Source organism: Plecotus auritus, assembly GCF_963455305.1.
Source record: "Plecotus auritus genome assembly, chromosome: 13".
Classification (NCBI taxonomy): domain Eukaryota; kingdom Metazoa; phylum Chordata; class Mammalia; order Chiroptera; family Vespertilionidae; genus Plecotus; species Plecotus auritus.
The window spans coordinates 12,560,075-12,577,537 of NC_137779.1; the positions used below are offsets into that span (position 1 = coordinate 12,560,075).

Below are 17,463 nucleotides of genomic sequence, written 5' to 3' on the forward strand. Positions count from 1 at the left end.
TGATACCTTTTTTGGGCCTTTCTGGTTGAGTTAGGATAGCTGTAGTTCACGCCACAGGATGTAGGGACAAACAGTTCCTGAAAATAGCAGGCTTTCAAATTGTGAGGTAGGTCCTACTCCTTTCCTTTTTCTCTAGTTTGGATATGTTTTTTCTTTTTTAAAATACATTTTTATTGATTTCATAGAGGAAAGGAGAGGGGTAGAGAGATAGAAACATCAGGGATGAGAGAGAATCATTGATCGGTTGCCTCCTCCACACCTGACACGGGTGATCGAGCCCACAATCCGGGAATGTGCCCTGACCGGAAATTGAACTATGACTCGATTCATAGGTTGACACTCAACCACTGAGCCATCCCAGCTGGGCTGTTTTTTTGTTTTGTTTTGTTTTGTTTTTTTTTATAAATCATTTTGTTGGGAACTGGGAATGCTGATGGAAGGATCTCATGATGGTGGAAAGGGCTCAGATCCTAAGCAGCTGGGGCCTTGGTGTGGGCTCTGAGGATGGTGCTGCCCTTTATAAAAGAGTTTAAAGAGCCTCTTCCTTTCTAGGAATGGATGTATATGGCTACCTCCTGGCACGAGAAGGGCGGCTGGAGGATGTGGAGAATCTAGGCTGCCGACTTTTCAATATTTCTGATCAGCATGCAGAACCCTGGGTGGTCTCGGGGTATGTTTATGTGCTCCCTTTCCCCCCCCCCAGTTTCCAGCAGGTTCTTTGGGAACTTGTAGTTCTTCTTGAATAGAATATAGCTTGAAAACACAGGTTTAAGAGATAATAAGACTTGTATTCGAATTATGGTCTTTGACTTTAGACACGTGATTTACCTCTTTAAATCTCTGTTCTCCTTTGGAAAACAAGGACAATACCCCTGTTTTATGGGGTAGGTATAAACTGAGATAGTGAATGCATCATGCTCAGCACAGGAGCTGCTGTTTTGTTAATGACTTGGCTTTATAAGTTCTCTGAATGTGTCTGATCTGATAACATATCCAGATCATCAGGTTCTCCTTCCATATTAAGATTTCCCCCTTAAAAATGTTTAGTAGATATTTTTGTTTTGTTTTTTCACTGATAGGTTAAGTGTGGTTTGTAATAAAAATCATGTAGAGAGCCTTCTATGAAGTTTCTTTACATAGGCATACCTTGGAGATACTGCGGGTTCCACTCCAACTAACTCAATAAAGCGAGTTTTATAGTATATTTGTTGGTTGGAAGATCCTGCCTTCAATTTGCAAAAAAAACCACCAACAACAAAAAAAAACCCAACACCTGTGAAGAACAATGAAGAGCAATAAAGCGTGGTATGCCTGTATTCTTCTCTCAGATAACTTTTGGTTGTTTTTTCTCCAGGTGTCATAGCTTCTATAGCAAACGCTACTCTCGGGCCCTCTATTTAGGAGCAAAGGCCATTCAGCTGAACAGTAATAGTGTTCAAGCTTTGCTGCTTAAGGGAGCAGCACTCAGGAACATGGGCAGAGTCCAAGAAGCAATAATCCACTTTCGGGAGGCTATACGGCTTGCACCTTGTCGCTTAGACTGTTATGAAGGTAAGATAAAAATTATAGATGACAGTGTGAATCTGTAGGTGTGGCAACAGCACTCAAATGGAAGGTTTTGTTAGGCTGGCAGTTCCCAAACTTGGTTGTACTTTGGAGTCCACTGGGGGAACTTTAAAAAGTCCTGATGCCAGGTCACATGTAAATTAGAATATTTGGTGGTGGAAGATGGGCATCGGTGTTTTTTTTGAAGATCCCAGATATTGCTGATGTGCAGACAAGTTTGGGAATCAACTGCATTAGGCATTTTAAATTACTTTCGGGTTTTCGCTGGATCTTTTACTTCATACTTTCAGAATCCATTTCTCTCTGTTTTTGGGGAGGGAGTAAGTAGTCGAGGTTAATTTTTTGGTCCATTTTTTGGGTTCTCAAACGTGAACAACTCATTAGTGTAAATTTCCCTGTGCCAGCACTGTGCTGAATCACTTGGTTATTATATAGGTCTTTATTTCACGGTTGCCTTACATTGGGCCAGAAATATTACCCATGGGGTAACTTTATATTCATGTGATGGTGGAGTTGTGGGAATTGGTAGGTTCATTGTGACTCCATTGTGGGCATGATCAGGGTCAAACTTTGTTTTGTTATGTACTATTTTAAGTTCATGTGAACTGACCCTAGGAGTTAAGGGAGTTGTGCCAGCTTCTGCAATATTTGGTGACTCAGTCACAGGCTTGGAAATAGCTCTTACAAGATGCAGTTCCTCCAAAGCATATTTTTATAGGAATTTAAAAATAAACCCAGGAGTATAGGAGTCATTTGCTGTTAACAGAAAGATGAGTTCAAATTTGAAAAATAAAATTTGAAAGTGGGGGTAAAAAATTTGCTTCCTGTGTGAATTACTACCCCAGTAAAATTAAAAAGTAAAATGTAAAATAAATAAAAACAAATCTTAGAGCTATACCTATGGTGGATTTGTTCTTAAACCCCAGCAAACCAAGCTTTTGGTTTCAAATTAAATTCTTAATCCTGAGCTATGACTTCCCTACCTCCCAGCAGCTTTTATCTTGCTAATTCCTTTGTGCTGCGTGCTTGCTTCACCTGAACCCAGGAATGCAGTTGAAGAGCTTGGACCCAGGCTGGTTAGAGTTGTTGGGGACAGAGTTTGTTCCCCAGCTGGCTGGTCAGTGAGGCTTCAAGGGCTGCCTTCACTCAAGCTACCATTTGGAGATTGGATCAGGGTGACTGGTCATACCCTCTGGTGCTTGCAGCCTCCAGCCTAGCTTCTTTTACTGGTAGGGGCATTCTTTCCATTTCTTTCTGGCATTCTTTCCATTGCCTTCTGACATTCCAATGGGGCTTTTGCAGGGAAGTATAACTTCTCAAGTAGTTGCAGACCTCTATTCTGACTCTAACACGTTGCCCTTAAGAGTTAGGTAATTTCTGGTTAAGTATCATTCTTGTGGTAGAATGTGCACAAATGTTATAAATGCTGCTAGGGTGGAGGAGTATGCAAGAGAAAATCTGCCAGGGTTTGGGGTTTAAGCTGTTCTGTTTTGATGAGTGCTTTGTGCCAAAAAGTACTTCCTCTGTTTCCCTCAACTTCTTGGCATGAGAAGTTGAGAGTTGACTGTATTTGAAGTGTCCCCATAGGACATTTACTAGTAACTTGCTGTGGGTATAAAACGAGGCTGAAGCTGCTAATCTTGGTATATTTGGTCCATCTGATGAAGCTCTTCCCATCTAGTTTAGGGAAGTCCTCAGCAGATGCTTTTGGGGACTGTTTCAAATGAAAAAGGCTTCTTTTCTCCTTTGATTGCTCCCAAGGGCCTCTAGTTTGTAGAACTGGACATTCACTTTTATATAGGAGCTTAAAACTAGGACATTAAAGGTGACAACACAGTGGAAATTAACAGCTTGTTAAGAGGCAGTGAAACCTCTGGTTTTGTTAGAAACATCTGTGACTATTTCAGCTAATGTATCATACTTGTTCCTCTAACATTCAGCTGGGCTGCATGCATGCTTCAGTTTACTTAGGCATGTTCGTTACCTTCCTAACTGAAGGTGCCTTCAAAGTGCAGGCTTTTTCCATATCCGTGAAGTGCTCCTGGGAAGAGCACTTTTTAGTTACTCCATCAACATAACCATCCAGTCTAATCTCACCATCAACGTTTTCTCCTGACCTGCCCCTTGTCTGAAACTTTGAAGGTTTATAATTTGTCAGAGTGGAAGCATGGCTTAGAATGGTAATGTGGTTGAGCTTTTTATGTTTTTTTTGTGTTTTTTTTTAGGTCTCATCGAATGTTACTTAGCCTCAAACAGTATTCGTGAAGCAATGGTAATGGCTAACAACGTTTACAAAACTCTAGGAGCAAATGCACAAACCCTTACCCTTTTAGCCACTGTTTGTCTTGAAGACCCAGTGACACAGGAAAAAGCCAAAACTTTATTAGATAAAGCCCTGAACCAAAGGCCGGATTACATTAAGGCTGTGGTGAAAAAAGCAGAACTGCTTAGTAAGTGTATTTTATTTACTTCCCTGTTCATCATTCATTGTATAAAACCTTATCTCAATTGGCTTCCCCAGTTCAGCTGGTTACAGGTGATCAGATAAGTGTGTGCCTTTTGTAGTTGATCTGAGCCCAGATGAATTGGTTTAGCACCGTGGTCGGAAAACTGCGGCTCTCGAGCCACATGCAGCTCTTTGGCCCCTTGAGTGTGGCTCTTCCACAAAATACCACGGCCTGGGTGAGTCTATTTTGAAGAAGTGGCATTAGAAGAAGTTTAAGTTTAAAATATTTGGCTCTCAAAAGAAATTTCAATCGTTGTACTGTTGATATCTGGCTCTGTTGACTGATGAGTTTGCCGACCACTGGTAGCACAACCAAATGTAGCTGGCTTAGATCTGCTTGAATTGTCAGGGACTGACTCTTGTGGAGCTATATTTGGTTGTTACTTGTTCAGCTCACTTTGATCCAGTTTTAGTTGTCCTGAACCAGTTTGGACTGAATATAACTGGTTTGCACCAATTCGAGCTGTTTTGACCCATCTGGATTCTCTTAACAATTTCCCTTTTAGCCTTGTTTATTTTTTATTTTATTTATTTTTAAATCCTCACTTGAGGACTTGTTTTTATTGATTTGAAAGAGAGAGAGATACCGAGAGATCATTTGCCTCCTGAATGGGCCTACTAGGAATTAAACCTGAAACCTGGTATGTGCCCTGATTGGGAATCAAGCTGCCACCTCCCCCCCCCAATATATTTTTATTGATTTCAGAGAGGAAGGGAGAGGGAGAGAGAGATAATAACATTAATGATGAGAGAGAATCATTGATCGGCTGCCTTCTGCACACCCCACACTGGGGATCGAGCTCACAACTGGGCATATGCCACTGGGAATTGAACGGTGACCTCCTGGCTCATAGGTTGATGCTCAACCACTGAGCCACACTGGCTGGGCAAACGGCCACCTTTTGGGGCAGGGGACGGCAATCCAACCAACTGAGCCACACAGTCAGGGCTAGCCATTTTTCTTTTTTTAGTTCCTATTTATGATGAACTCCTGGATTTGGGCTAGTTTGGCAAATAAAATAACATGCTTGCTTTTTATTTGAACCTAGGTTAATAGTACCTTTAAAAAAAATCAGAACCCAAACTGCAGATTTCCTAATGGAATAGGAATTCAGATGAGCTTGTTCTTATTTTCTGCCACACCACTTTTTTCTTGAGGACATCTACAAATAGATTGTTGGATTGTGATCAGTGTTGTGGTTTTGTGTATAAGACTTGAGATGGGGTCCTAGCCAGTTTGGCTCAGTATATAGAGTGTCAGCCCTCTGCCTGAAGGGTCCCAGTTTGGATTCTGGTCAAGGGCATGTACCTTGCTTGCAGGTTCCCCAGCCCTGTTTGGGATGCTTGTAGGAGGCAACCAATTAATGTCTCTCTCTCCTTCACATCCTTTCTCTCTCCCTCTCCTTTCCACTCTCTTTAAAAATCAATGGAAAAATACCCCCTCGGGTGAGGATTAACAACAACAACAAAAAACCAACAACCTGAGATGGGACTGTATTTTCAAAATGTTGGGTAAGTAGGAAAATGAGGGTCTTTTTTTTTTTTTTCTTTTCCTAGGCAGAGAGCAGAAATATGAAGATGGAATTGCTTTGCTGAGGAACGCACTAGCTAATCAGAGTGACTGTGTCCTGCATCGGATCCTAGGAGATTTCCTTGTAGCTGTCAATGAGTATCAGGAAGCAATGGACCAGTATAGTATAGCACTAAGGTAGGCACTTAGCCTCCTGGGGGGAAGTTTGATGAGGGGTAGAGCAGGCAGGGAACTATGTCACAGAAATTCTGGAAACACACACACATTGTGCCCACTGTTGCAAACAGTAATAATAGAAGAGGAACTTATGAATTCATGACTTCAAAAAAGAATTTTTAAGTATATTAACATTAAAGAATGGTTTCACTCATAACCAGCTCACATCACTATAATTTCTGTTTTCATTTGTGTAAATCATCTTCTTGGCCTTGACCACACATATACATATTTTTATAGGGTTATATGTAGTATATATTTTATATTCTGCTTTTTCAAATCAAAGTATTATGAGTACTTTCCCATGTTCCTACCTACTATAGTAGTTAAGAACTTAAGCTCTGAAGTTTGGTTACTTACTTTCACCACCTGTTATCTTGGGCAAGTTACTAACAAATTTTCTTGTCTATATCTATCTGCCGTACTAGGTATTAAAAGATTAAATGAGGATTAAATGATTTTTCCATGTAAAGCTCTTAGCACTGTGCCTGGTACATAGTAAATACTAAATAAATAGTGGTATTCTTACTGCTTAGTACAGAAGTGATTTCTTTGAGGGTTGTCTGTGTGTCTGTAAGGTCATGGTGAGGCCTGTCTTTAATTGAGTCTGATCACATTCATTTACTTATTCAGCAGTTGAGCACCACTCCTGTGCCTGGCATCTCAGTAACCACTGGGGATGCTGCAGTTCCAGTTGCTCTCAGTCTCAGACGTGCAGACTGATGGATACCACGTGCTAAGTGCTTTCATAGCAGTCTCTAGACGGCAAGGTGGGAGTACAGAGGAGGGTCGGGGAGCCCTGGATGTGGGTGAGAGCTGTATGGAAGGTTTTAGAGGAGATAATACAAATCAATCTACAGGTATATTAGTAGGAACAGGATTCCCACATGGGTTTTGTCTGCTTTTTGGAAGTCCAGAAGCAAGTGAGAAAATAAAATGCCAGACTTTTATTAGAGGTGGGATTTGTTAGAGGTTGGACACCTGCGGCTGGCTTGGGTAATGGTCACAAAGAAAAGAGGAAAGATTGCTTAGGAGCCAAGTACATAAATGTTCTTGAGTTTCTGAACTTTGGGGGCTTTTGCACGTGTAATGGCTCTTAGCTATTAAACTTGAATGCTCAGATAGGGGTTGCTTTGGGTCCTGGGGTCTAACCTAGGAGTTGACAAATCTGTTCCATGGTAAGCATGATTTTGGTTAACTCCTGCAATGCTGATATGTTTAATTATGTCATAAGAACATGGAACAATTTTATTCACAGGAAAATAAGTATTTTTTGTAACCCTGTAGCTTAAAAACCCAGTACTGTTAAGAAATTACATTTGAATTTTTCTGTTAATGGGTGTTTACTACTTTTTCATTTGTGTTATCTGATTGCTTCCTCTAGCATAGTGCTAGGGGTAATGTGTGAAAAGGTTTTAAGAAATAAATGAAGAAAAACTCAAATTGAAGATTCTAAAAATTAGGACAAGATGCCTTTTTTCACTTCTAGTGGTGGATTCCCTTGATCCTGCCTATGGAACTGGAATTGTTCGGAGAGGCCAGGCATTAGCAGTTTCTCTGTGACTGGGTGGTCATTTCACTGGTGAGCCAGGGAGATGACGCATCAGCCAGCAAGAAGCAAGGCAGAGATTCAGGCCTCTCCTTTGTTTTGTTGTCCCCTAGTTTGGACCCCAATGACCAGAAGTCTCTAGAGGGGATGCAGAAGATGGAGAAGGAGGAGAGTCCCACGGATGCCACTCAGGAGGAGGATGTGGACGACATGGAAGGGAGTGGGGAAGAAGGGGACCTGGAGGGCAGCGACAGTGAGGCGGCCCAATGGGCTGACCAGGAGCAGTGGTTCGGCATGCAGTGAGGCAGGCAGCAGCTCCGTGGCCACACTGGCCTGCCCTGCTCTGAGCACTTCCATGGACTGAAAGAACCGTAGGAGCCCGCTCTCTGGGAGGACAATGATTCAGCATGTGATTGCAGCAGGGGTTTCTGCCCCCTGGCTCCATATTTCTAGTAGTGACTTCATTTTTTAAAACTGAGCCTGACCAACCTTCCATATAAATCCATCCTTTCCTGCTCCAGCCAGGGAGGACTGAGTAAGCCTTCTGGGAGGCCCACAGATGTGCTGAGACTCCTGGGACAGTACTTTTTATATAACTAACTTCTAAATCCGAAAGCTTGAGGAATAGACAGTGTTTTGTGTATGATGATGTGGGTTTGAAAGGAGTGACCTGTCACCCAGAGCAAGAGTGTCAACTCCTGAGTAGGACAGCAGCATGGGCTGGCCCTTTCAGAGAGGGTTCCTGTCCCAGAAATCATCATCCTAGTAACCTTGCTTCCTTCTGCAATATTAGTAATGCCTTAAGCTGACAGTTGCTATTTTGCAGAACAATTTTCCTACTTGCTAATCTGGTAACTTGCCTATGAACCTGGGCCGGATCTGAGAAAGAGGTGTGACCTAGAGCATGAACACCTGGGGTAATTATAATAAAACTGTTTTCTATACAGTAATGGTGTTGGGTTGATCAGAATGGAAGCCCATTATCGATTATTTTCTCTCTTTCTCTTTATCTCTTTCTCACAATGCATTATTTCAACCCTAGAATTATTTGCCATAAATAGACTCCCTTTCTTTCCAGAGTGTTGGAGCCAGTAGGATTGGGAACCTCAGGTAACACTGAGCTGGTCCACCCATTTGCATTTTCTTATTGGTAAAATTCCCTGGGGGAGAGTCTTTGGCCAGATTTTTGGCTGTTAGGAGCTCTGAGGTTGGTGTCTGGTTTCAGCATTTGCTGTGGGGTCAGCAGAGGGGTCATTCCCACATACTCCTTATTTAAGAGATGATGCTTTTGACAATACAGGTAACCATGAAGTGGGGTTGGGGGTGGCACAGCTAACCTCAAATTCTCATTAAAACAAACTTAGTCAAAGGTGGTATAAAATATGAATTTGATGTAAAGGGAAAGTTCTGTTCTAAAGTGTATAGTAGTTTAGGAGCCCAGAACATCTGATAACTGTAATTCTAAGTGGACAAAAAGTTAAAGTATCAGTATGAGAACCAGTGCCTGGGCAGCATCATTTGATGGAGCAGTTTCTAAAGAACCCAGCAGGCAGTGGGGCCATTGCAGGTGACCATGTGGCCTGGAGAAGACGCTGCTCATTGGCCTTAGTGCTCACTCCGGGATGCAGCTTCATGTCCTTCCTCAGCTTTCATCTGAGCAGCCATTATCAGTGCATTGGGAGAAAAGGTGGAACCTCTGCCATTCCTCTGACTAGGGGAGAGAAACCAGCCCCACTCTCTGGGTCTTATTTTTGCTTGTCAGTCTCATCACCATGACCCCTGAGATTCCCTCAGGTTCAGATTGTGCCTTAGTGCCCGGGCCCTGTGCATACCTTCCATTAGTACCCTTGAGTTTTCTCCCTTTTCCTGGGCTGGCACTCTGCTCTGCTGTGAGGTCCTAGATCAGTCTGTCTATTCCAAGCCCCTCCATCATCCGGGGTTAGATCCTTAAGGCCCCTCCCACCTGCAGCTCCAGCGTTTCTATCCTGACAGGTTCCAGGTGGAAGAGGCAAATGGAGCTACATCTTTAGAACACCTGACATAGGATTGGGAATACTCTTAGTCCACCTCAAAGAATGGGAAGAGTTTGACCTGGAGAGTGCTGAAGATCTCAACTGGTACTACTACCACTATCACTTATTCTCACAAACAGAAAAACCTTATGTAGGCAGGGAGCTGGGACAGAATCAGGCTGCCCAGCTCTGTGGCTGTTCCACTGAACCACCTGCTAGGAGACCAAGCAACCTGACAAGCTGTGGCCTCCCAGGTGCCTTCTGGTGCCTAGAGTTTCACACAGCCAATATGGGGATGTTTTAACTGATTCTTATAATTCTCCCTCCCTATTGTTTGTAGCACAGGTGTGGAATCAGACTGACTGGGTTCTAAAAGTCCCAGCTCTCCCACTGTCAGCAATGCGGGTCAGGCTGGGTAGTTAGCTTCCATGGCCTGGGCTCCCACATCTGCCTGGGGTCTGAGGACTGAATAAAGCTCGTATGGAGTTCAGCATGATGCCTGTTGTGAATGTCACCACCATCGGTAAATACCAGATTGCCGATTCTTCCCTGGGGAATTGGAGAGTGGGCTGAAGCCTTGTCCTTTTCTCTTTGTGGTCCTTCAGCTGAGCAGGGAGGCAGGGTCCTAAAGAAGGGTGCTCCCTGCCCTGCAACTTGGTCTTTCATACTCAAATTCTGAACCCGTTCAGTGTGCCAAAGACCTGGCAGACATGGTCCCTACAGGGCTGATGTCGGGAGCTTTCCTTGCCAGCCTTAGATCGGGGGCCACAGCCCTGCCTTTGAATTCTTCCTCAGAGGATGAGGCCAACTATTTCCCAAATCCACTTTCCAAACTTGATCATGCTTTTCAATGATGCAGATTTCCAGGCCCAGTACAAAATCTTAATCCAAATCCAGGATCTGGGCTCAGGAGTCTGCATCTTTTATCACTCCCACCCTGACTTCCTTTTCTTTCTTTTTTAAAAAATATATTTTATTTTTCTACAGAGAGGAAGGGAGAGGGATAGGGAGTTAGAAACATCGATGAGAGAGAAACATCGATCAGCTGCCTACCTGCACACTCCCTACTGGGGATGTGCCTGCAACCAAGGTACATGCCCTTGACCAGAATCGAACCTGGGACCCTTCAGTCCGCAGGCTGACACTGTCCACTGAGCCAAACCAGTTAGGGCATGACTTTCTTTTCTAATACAGGTATTCCCTGGTCCAAATCTTGAGAAAACTAAGAGAGGGGGTTGGAGGGCCCCAGAAGCTGCAGGCCTGACTTCAGAGGGCTCCTGGAGACCTCAAAGTAGCTCCCTGTGAGTGGGAACAACTCCCATGACCAGTCTCTGGGGCCCATGCCCAGGCCAGCTCAGCCAGCTCCAAAGCCGCAGAACTGCCTGCTGCCCAGGACCGAATTTTCTGCTGACAGGCAGTGAAGCCTGACTCAACAAGCACTTCACCTTGGCCTCTGTGGGCAGTGGTCACATCAGGCCTGCCAGGAATACCTGGCATTGGAAGGTCCTCTGTAGAGGTAAGTGCCCTAGTAAGGTTTTCCACTTTCTTCAGGAGCCTCCCTACCTGGGGCAGCAGGAGAGGCATGAAGGGTAGGCTTCTGTCTTCTGACCTGGCCCTGCTGCACCCGGGCTGCCACTAGTCGGGGTTAACGTGTGTGGGGTTTCCCAGATTGCTGTGGAAGATTTCACTTGTTGCCAGCACAGAACATATCATGTATTTCAGAAACCACACAGTGGCAGTAACACTGGGAATAAGCCTAAAGCCCTCAAGTCAGTCTCCTTAGCAGCCATTAAAAGAAAACAATTTTAAAATAAGAGTACCCTGGTGCATTGCGGGTGGTATTGTAAAGGATATAGCCACTGTGGAAAACAGTCTGGCAGTTCTTAAAAAATTTGAACAATTGCCATATGATCTAGCAATACCCAAAGGAATTGAAGCAGGATCTTGAACAGATATCTGCACACCCATGTTCATGGCAGTAGCATTCATAATAGGCAAAGATGGAAGCAACCCAAGGGTCCATTGTTGGATGGATGAATGTATAAACGAGCTGCAACATCCATACAATGGAATGTAATATAGTCTTCAAAAGGAAGGAAATCCTTTTGAAGACTATATGCTATAGCATGGATGAAAATTAAGGACATTATGCTAAGTGAAATAAGCCTGTTACAGAAGGGCAAATACTGTATGATTCCACTTGTAGATGAGATCCCCAGAGGAATCAAATTCATAGACATGCAGAAGGGGCTGGAAGGAGGGGAAATAAATGGGAAGTTAGTGTTTATGGGGCAGAGTTTCCATTTGGAATGTTGAAAAAATTCTGGAGATCTGTGATGGTGATGACACAACAAGTTGGATGTACTTAATGCCACTGAATTGCACTTAAAAATGATTAAGATGGTAAATTTTGTTATATATACTTTGAAAACCTTAAAACAGTAAAGAAATGGCCTATAATTCTGCCATCCAAATAACCCTGTTAACACAAGTATTTGTCATATATATAACATAAACTGTTGAAAAACAAAATTCAACTGAGTGAATTTGAAGATCTAATTGGCTTTATTAAAGCGATTCATGAATCAGGCAGCATCTCATTCAGAAGGGCACTCGGAAGGGCTGTGCAAAATATAAGGTTTTTATAGGCAGAAGGAGTAAAGGGGCTACTGACAAAAGAAAAGAAAGGGTTATTTCGGGGGCTGGGACATCTTTCTATGGGGGAAGAGAAGGGTGAGGGTTTTATCATGCAGATTGCCTGTTCAGGGCCCATGTGATAGATTACTGGTGTTTAACCAGAAAATTCCAGACTGGTTAAAATTACGATTCTGGGCCCAGCTGGTGTGGTAAAGTGATTAAGTATGGACTTAGGAACCAGGAGGTCACAGTTCAATATCTGGTTGAGGCACATTCCCCCCAGTGGGGGGTGTACAGGAGGCAGCCGATCAATGATTCTCCTCATTGATATTTCTCTCCCTTCCTCTCTGAAATAAAAATATATTTTAAAAAACTATTTTGACTCTAGAAGAGGTTAAAACCATAGTTCGATCAGGTATTAAATCTAGGTTTAGTTCATGGGCTTTTAGCATGAATGATGCCATTTTGTCCCTGTGTTTTTTCTCTTAGCAAAATGAACACATGGTTTAAAAAATTCAGAGAGAAATATAAAATTTAAAATATATTACTTCCCAATCTTTACTGAATCCCTGTCTCTGCAAAATAAGTTTCTGTACTATCTGTAGAAAAATGGTATGGAGCTTTTAACTAATGATATGTATATATAAAGTGTACCAAATGGTCATGCTGTACACACAGTGGTGTCAATGTGCTCTTCCTTGTTGGTTCTGACAATTTCACAGAATCTCATTCTGTGGATGGCATAGTTTCTGTAACCCGTCTGCTTTGGTGGGCATTTGGGTTTTTTTGTTTATTTGATCAGTAGTTTGCACTGTCACAAACATGTTTGCATAATATTCCAAAAACATGCAGAGGTCAAATTCCTTAGAGTGAAATTTCTGGATCTCAGAGTATGTGCTTTGAGGTTTCTGTGAGATTGCTCTCCAAAAAGATGGGAGTGCCTATTTCCCACAGCCTTGCCAGTGCTGGTGTCACCAGCATTTTTGGTTCCCCCAGTCTTAGATGTGATAAATACTCAATCATTTTGATTTGCTTAAGCTGCTATTTCTTGAGCACTCATCTGGGTCAGGCAATGAGGCAAGCCCTTTGCCCAGGGCAGTGGTCGGCAAACTGGGGCTCTCGAGCCCCATGTGGCTTGCGTGCCGCGGTTTGCCGCGCTGTTGACTAATGAGTTTGCCGATCACTGGGATAGGGGCTTAATCACAAGGAACAACAGCCTGTAATTATTGGAATCGAGAGTCTAGGTCGGTGGTCACGAGCTGCAGTTTGCCGACCACTGGCCTATGTCATCACATCCTTAGCCTCACACACTGAAGCATGGGTGGAATTAGACTCATTTAATAGATGAGCAAACTGAGTCTCAGACATGTTGGCTTTTAATATATTTTGTTGATTTTTCACAGAGAGGAAGGGATGAGGGATAGAGAGTTAGAAACATCGATGAGAGAGAAACATCGATCAGCTGCCTCCTGCACACCCCCTACTGGGGATGTGCCCGCAACCAAGGTACATGCCCTTGACCGGAATCGAACCTGGGACCCTTCAGTCCGCAGGCCGACGCTCTATCCACTGAGCCAAATCAGTCAGGGCCATGTTGGCTGTTTTTGTCTGGGATTTTCCCCCTGTAGCTTCAATACTATCTTAACTGTGATCTCTACACAATTTTATAGTCTGTTAAAGGGAAAATAGCCGACTTAAGCACATGTCTGTGCTCTTCAAATCCACACACAGGCTTGCTGGTTTTAAAGGCTGCCAAACCCTGTGGCAAGGGCAGCACCATCAGGACACAGCTCTCACTGGCCATTTAAATCTCCCAGTGTTTGTCATTTTATAAACAACCCTCTGGTGACTTTTGTGCTCACAGCCCTTTCCTTCTTTGGGTAAATTCCCAGGAGGAGGATTTCTGAGTGAAAGGGTATAATGATCTTTTTTAGAACTTCCAAGGGAGCTGGCCAGTCTTCTCTGCAGTAAATCTGTGAGCTCAGGCTGACCTGTGGCCTCCACCGGCTACCCCAGTGAAATGGGACTGAAACTCCCGCTTCACTTCCTCTTGCTGGAGCTGTGAGTTTGTGGACTCTGCCTTCGCTTTCTTGGGCCTTTGGAATTTGGGGCCCCTTCTCCCATAGGACGGCCCTGTTGGCTCTGGGTTGGGGAGTGTTTTCTGGACTGAGGTCGGATCTTTCCTGGTTCAGGGGACGGGGAGATGCTGACTTTTGTATCCTCTCTAAGTTTCCATTCTTCCTTCAAGGCTCTCTTGGAGGACCCCCACTTTCCCAATAGGAGGACTGGGCCTCTCAGAGGGAGGGCCTCTCTCCACCACCAGATGGGAGCCTCAGGTCCATGGCCTGTCACTGGCTGTGTGGTTGTAGGCAGGTCCCTTAGCCTGTCTGTGCCTCCATGTTCCTTTGGAAAAGTACTCAGACAGCCGGGTCCCCTTTCCCTATTGTTGGGTATAGGGGCTTTGTGGGAGGGATGTTGGCAATCGAGCCCTGGGGTCGGGGGTGGGGTATAGGAGGGGAGTGGCCCTCCCAGGTCTACATCTTGTCCCTTTGGGGTCATGAGCCTTGCTCTCTGGCCCATGGGCTGGGCCCCCTTTGGTGCTAGATCAACAGATTTGCCCTGAGCCCCTCTCAGTGCCAGATTTAGTCCTGCATGGGCCTCTGGCCCAGGAAAATAATTTGTTAATTTTTGGATCATCTTTACCCATGACTTCATTCCACTTGGCCTGTCACCCATCTCCCTTATCAGTCCCTTGGGGCAGTGAGGATTTTGTCCAGGAATTGAGTGGGAATGGCAGCAATCGGGGATCTGTCCTGAGAGAGGCCTCTGCCCTCCAACTTTGTTGGTGCCCAGACTTAAAGCCCCATCCTTGATGGGCTGAAACAAGCTGACTGACTCCCAAGGCCCACAAGGCTCAGGCTGAGCCTGACAGTGTGTGATAGGAAGGGACAGAGATGACCCTTATGCACTGTCCCCATCTGGAGCTTTTTCTGGACTGTTGGGCATGCACTCAAGCCATCCATGTGTTGACCAGGAGGGCATCTTCCATCAGCTAAGGGAAGGCCAGCGGGAGACACCTTGGAGGTCAAGGTCGTGTTGAGACCCCTAAGGAGATACAGGAGGGTGGCTTTCCTACACAATAATTCTCCAGTGTACCAGGGCCCAGACAGAGCTTGCTTTGAGGCCAGAGAAATAGTTCTTTTATTTTTTAATAAAATGTAAAATTTGCAAAATACAGCATACATATAAAGGTATATGACAAAATATGTAGTGTTTGAAGAATCACATAAAATGCAGCTATCACTCCACCCAGGATAAGAAATAGAACATTTCCACAATCCCAGAAACCTGCTCTGTGCTCAAATCTGATCACATCCTATTTCCTCTGTCTTCCCACCCTCCTCTGCCCCAACCCTGCCAAAGGCAACCATTATTCTGAATTTTGTTTTTATACTTTATTTTCTGACCCTGGATTCTTTTTTTTTTTTAATATATATTTTTATTGATTCAGAGAGGAAGGGAGAGGGAGAGAGAGAAACATCAGTGATGAGAGAGATTCACCAATTGGCTGCCTCCTGCACACCCCGGGAATTGAGCCCGCAACCCGGGCATGTGCCCTGACAACTGGGAATCAAACAGTGACCTCCTGATTCATAGGTAGACTCTCAACCACTGAGCCATGCAGGCCAGGCTGACCCTGGATTCTGTGAACCTTGTGCAAATGGTGAGCTCATTTTGCTCAACTGTAAAATTATACTGTTCTATTTTCAGTTTTACCATTTTTTTTATCCTAAACAACACTTTTGTTTGCTTGTTCTTGAACTTAATGTACAGTCATGTTGCCTGTACTTCAGCATACCTTTTGCTTAACATTATTTAAGAAATTGATTCATATTGTTGCTATAACTCATTTTTTAGTAATAGACATTCTTTTTAGAGTAGTTTTACATTTATAGAAAAACTAGAGGCCCGGTGCATGAAATTCGTGCAGGGGGGGGGTGTCCCTCAGCCCAGCCTGCACCCTCTCCAATCTGGGACCCTTCGAGGGATGTCCGACTGCCACTGGAATCGGGCCTAAACGGGCAGTCGGACATCCCTATCACAATCCAAGACTGCTGGCTCCCAACTGCTCGCCTGCCTGCCTTCCTGATTGCCCCTAACCACTTCTGCCTGCCAGCCTGATCACCCCCTAACCACTCCCCTGCCAGCTTGATTGACGCCTAACTGCTCCCCTGCTGGCCCGATTACCCCTAACTGGTCTCCCCTGTCGGCCTGGTCACCCCTAACTTCCCTCCCTTGCCGGCCTTGTTTCCCCCAACTGCCCTCCTCTGCCAGCCTGGTCACCCCTAACTGCCCTCCCCTGCAGGCCTGGTCCCTCCCAACTGCCCTCCCCTGCTGGCCATCTTGTGGCAGCCATCTTGTGTCCACATAGGGAGGCCTTCTTTGACAACATGGGGGCAGCCATCTTGTGTGTTGGAGTGATGGTTAATTTGCATATTACCTATTATATAGGATTAAGTGGATAGTACAGAGAGTTCCCATATGCCCTGCCCACAGTACATTAGTATGGTATATTTCTTACAATGAATGACCAAGATTGATACCATAATATAAGTCCATAGTTTATTCAAATTTCCTTTTTTACCTAATGTCCTTTATCTGTCCTGGATCCCATCTAGGACAGCACATTACTTTTAGTATGTCTCCAAAGGGTTCTTATGGCTGTGAAAGTTTCTCAGACTTTCCTTGTTTTTGATGATCTTGACAATTTTGAGGAGGGTTGGTGAGGTATTTTTTAGGCTACATTTATTTATTTATTTATTTATTTATTTATTTATTTATTTATTTATTGTTATTCAATAGCATATGTTTACTCCTTGTTTTTTAAATATATATATTTTTTATTTCAGAGAGGGAGAAAGAGAAACGTCAGTGATGAGATAATCATTGATTGGCCGCCTCCTGCACACCCCACACTGGAATCAAACTTAGGGACCCTCTTCAGTCCACAGGCTGACACTCTATCCACTGAGCCAAACTGGTTAGGGCTACTTTGTTTTAATAAATCAGATATATACGCTGTAACAAGAGTTGTGATGGTTTCCAACAGGTTTTATTCATGGAGTTGATGTACCTTATCACTCTTGTTACTGTCATTGGCTTCTTTTTATTTATTTTTGTTGGTTTTAAAAAATCTTTATTGTTGAAAGTATTACATAAGTTCCCTTTATTCTCCCATTAACCCCTTATTAGCCTGATCCTGCCTCAGGCCTCTACCACCCTATTGTCTGTGGGTTATGCATATATGCTTACAAGTTCTTTAGTTGATCTCTTCCCACCCACTCACCTATCCCCGCCTTCCCTCTGGAATTTGACAGTGTTTAATGCTTCTGTGTCTCTGGATCTATTTTGTTCAACAGTTTATTTTGTTCATTAGATCCCACAT

At 44.0% G+C, this 17,463-nt stretch overlaps 1 protein-coding gene across 5 annotated transcripts in view; it reads left to right on the plus strand.

Moving 5' to 3' along the window:
- ANAPC7 (anaphase promoting complex subunit 7) overlaps positions 1-17,463 on the plus strand; it is a 35,292-nt gene that overhangs the window by 12,452 nt on the left and 5,377 nt on the right. For 3 of the 5 annotated variants that reach the window (XM_080650623.1, XM_080650620.1, XM_080650624.1), the window contains 5 exons: positions 553-670; positions 1,355-1,551; positions 3,792-4,016; positions 5,630-5,780; positions 7,482-8,861. In XM_080650623.1, the coding sequence (XP_080506749.1) occupies positions 553-670; positions 1,355-1,551; positions 3,792-4,016; positions 5,630-5,780; positions 7,482-7,671 (881 nt within the window). In that variant the 3' untranslated portion in view covers positions 7,672-8,861. Of the gene's footprint in view, positions 1-552; positions 671-1,354; positions 1,552-3,791; positions 4,017-5,629; positions 5,781-6,455; positions 6,557-7,481; positions 8,862-17,463 lie in introns of those variants that run through there. The other 2 variants (XM_080650622.1, XM_080650621.1) reach the window with 2 other exon arrangements.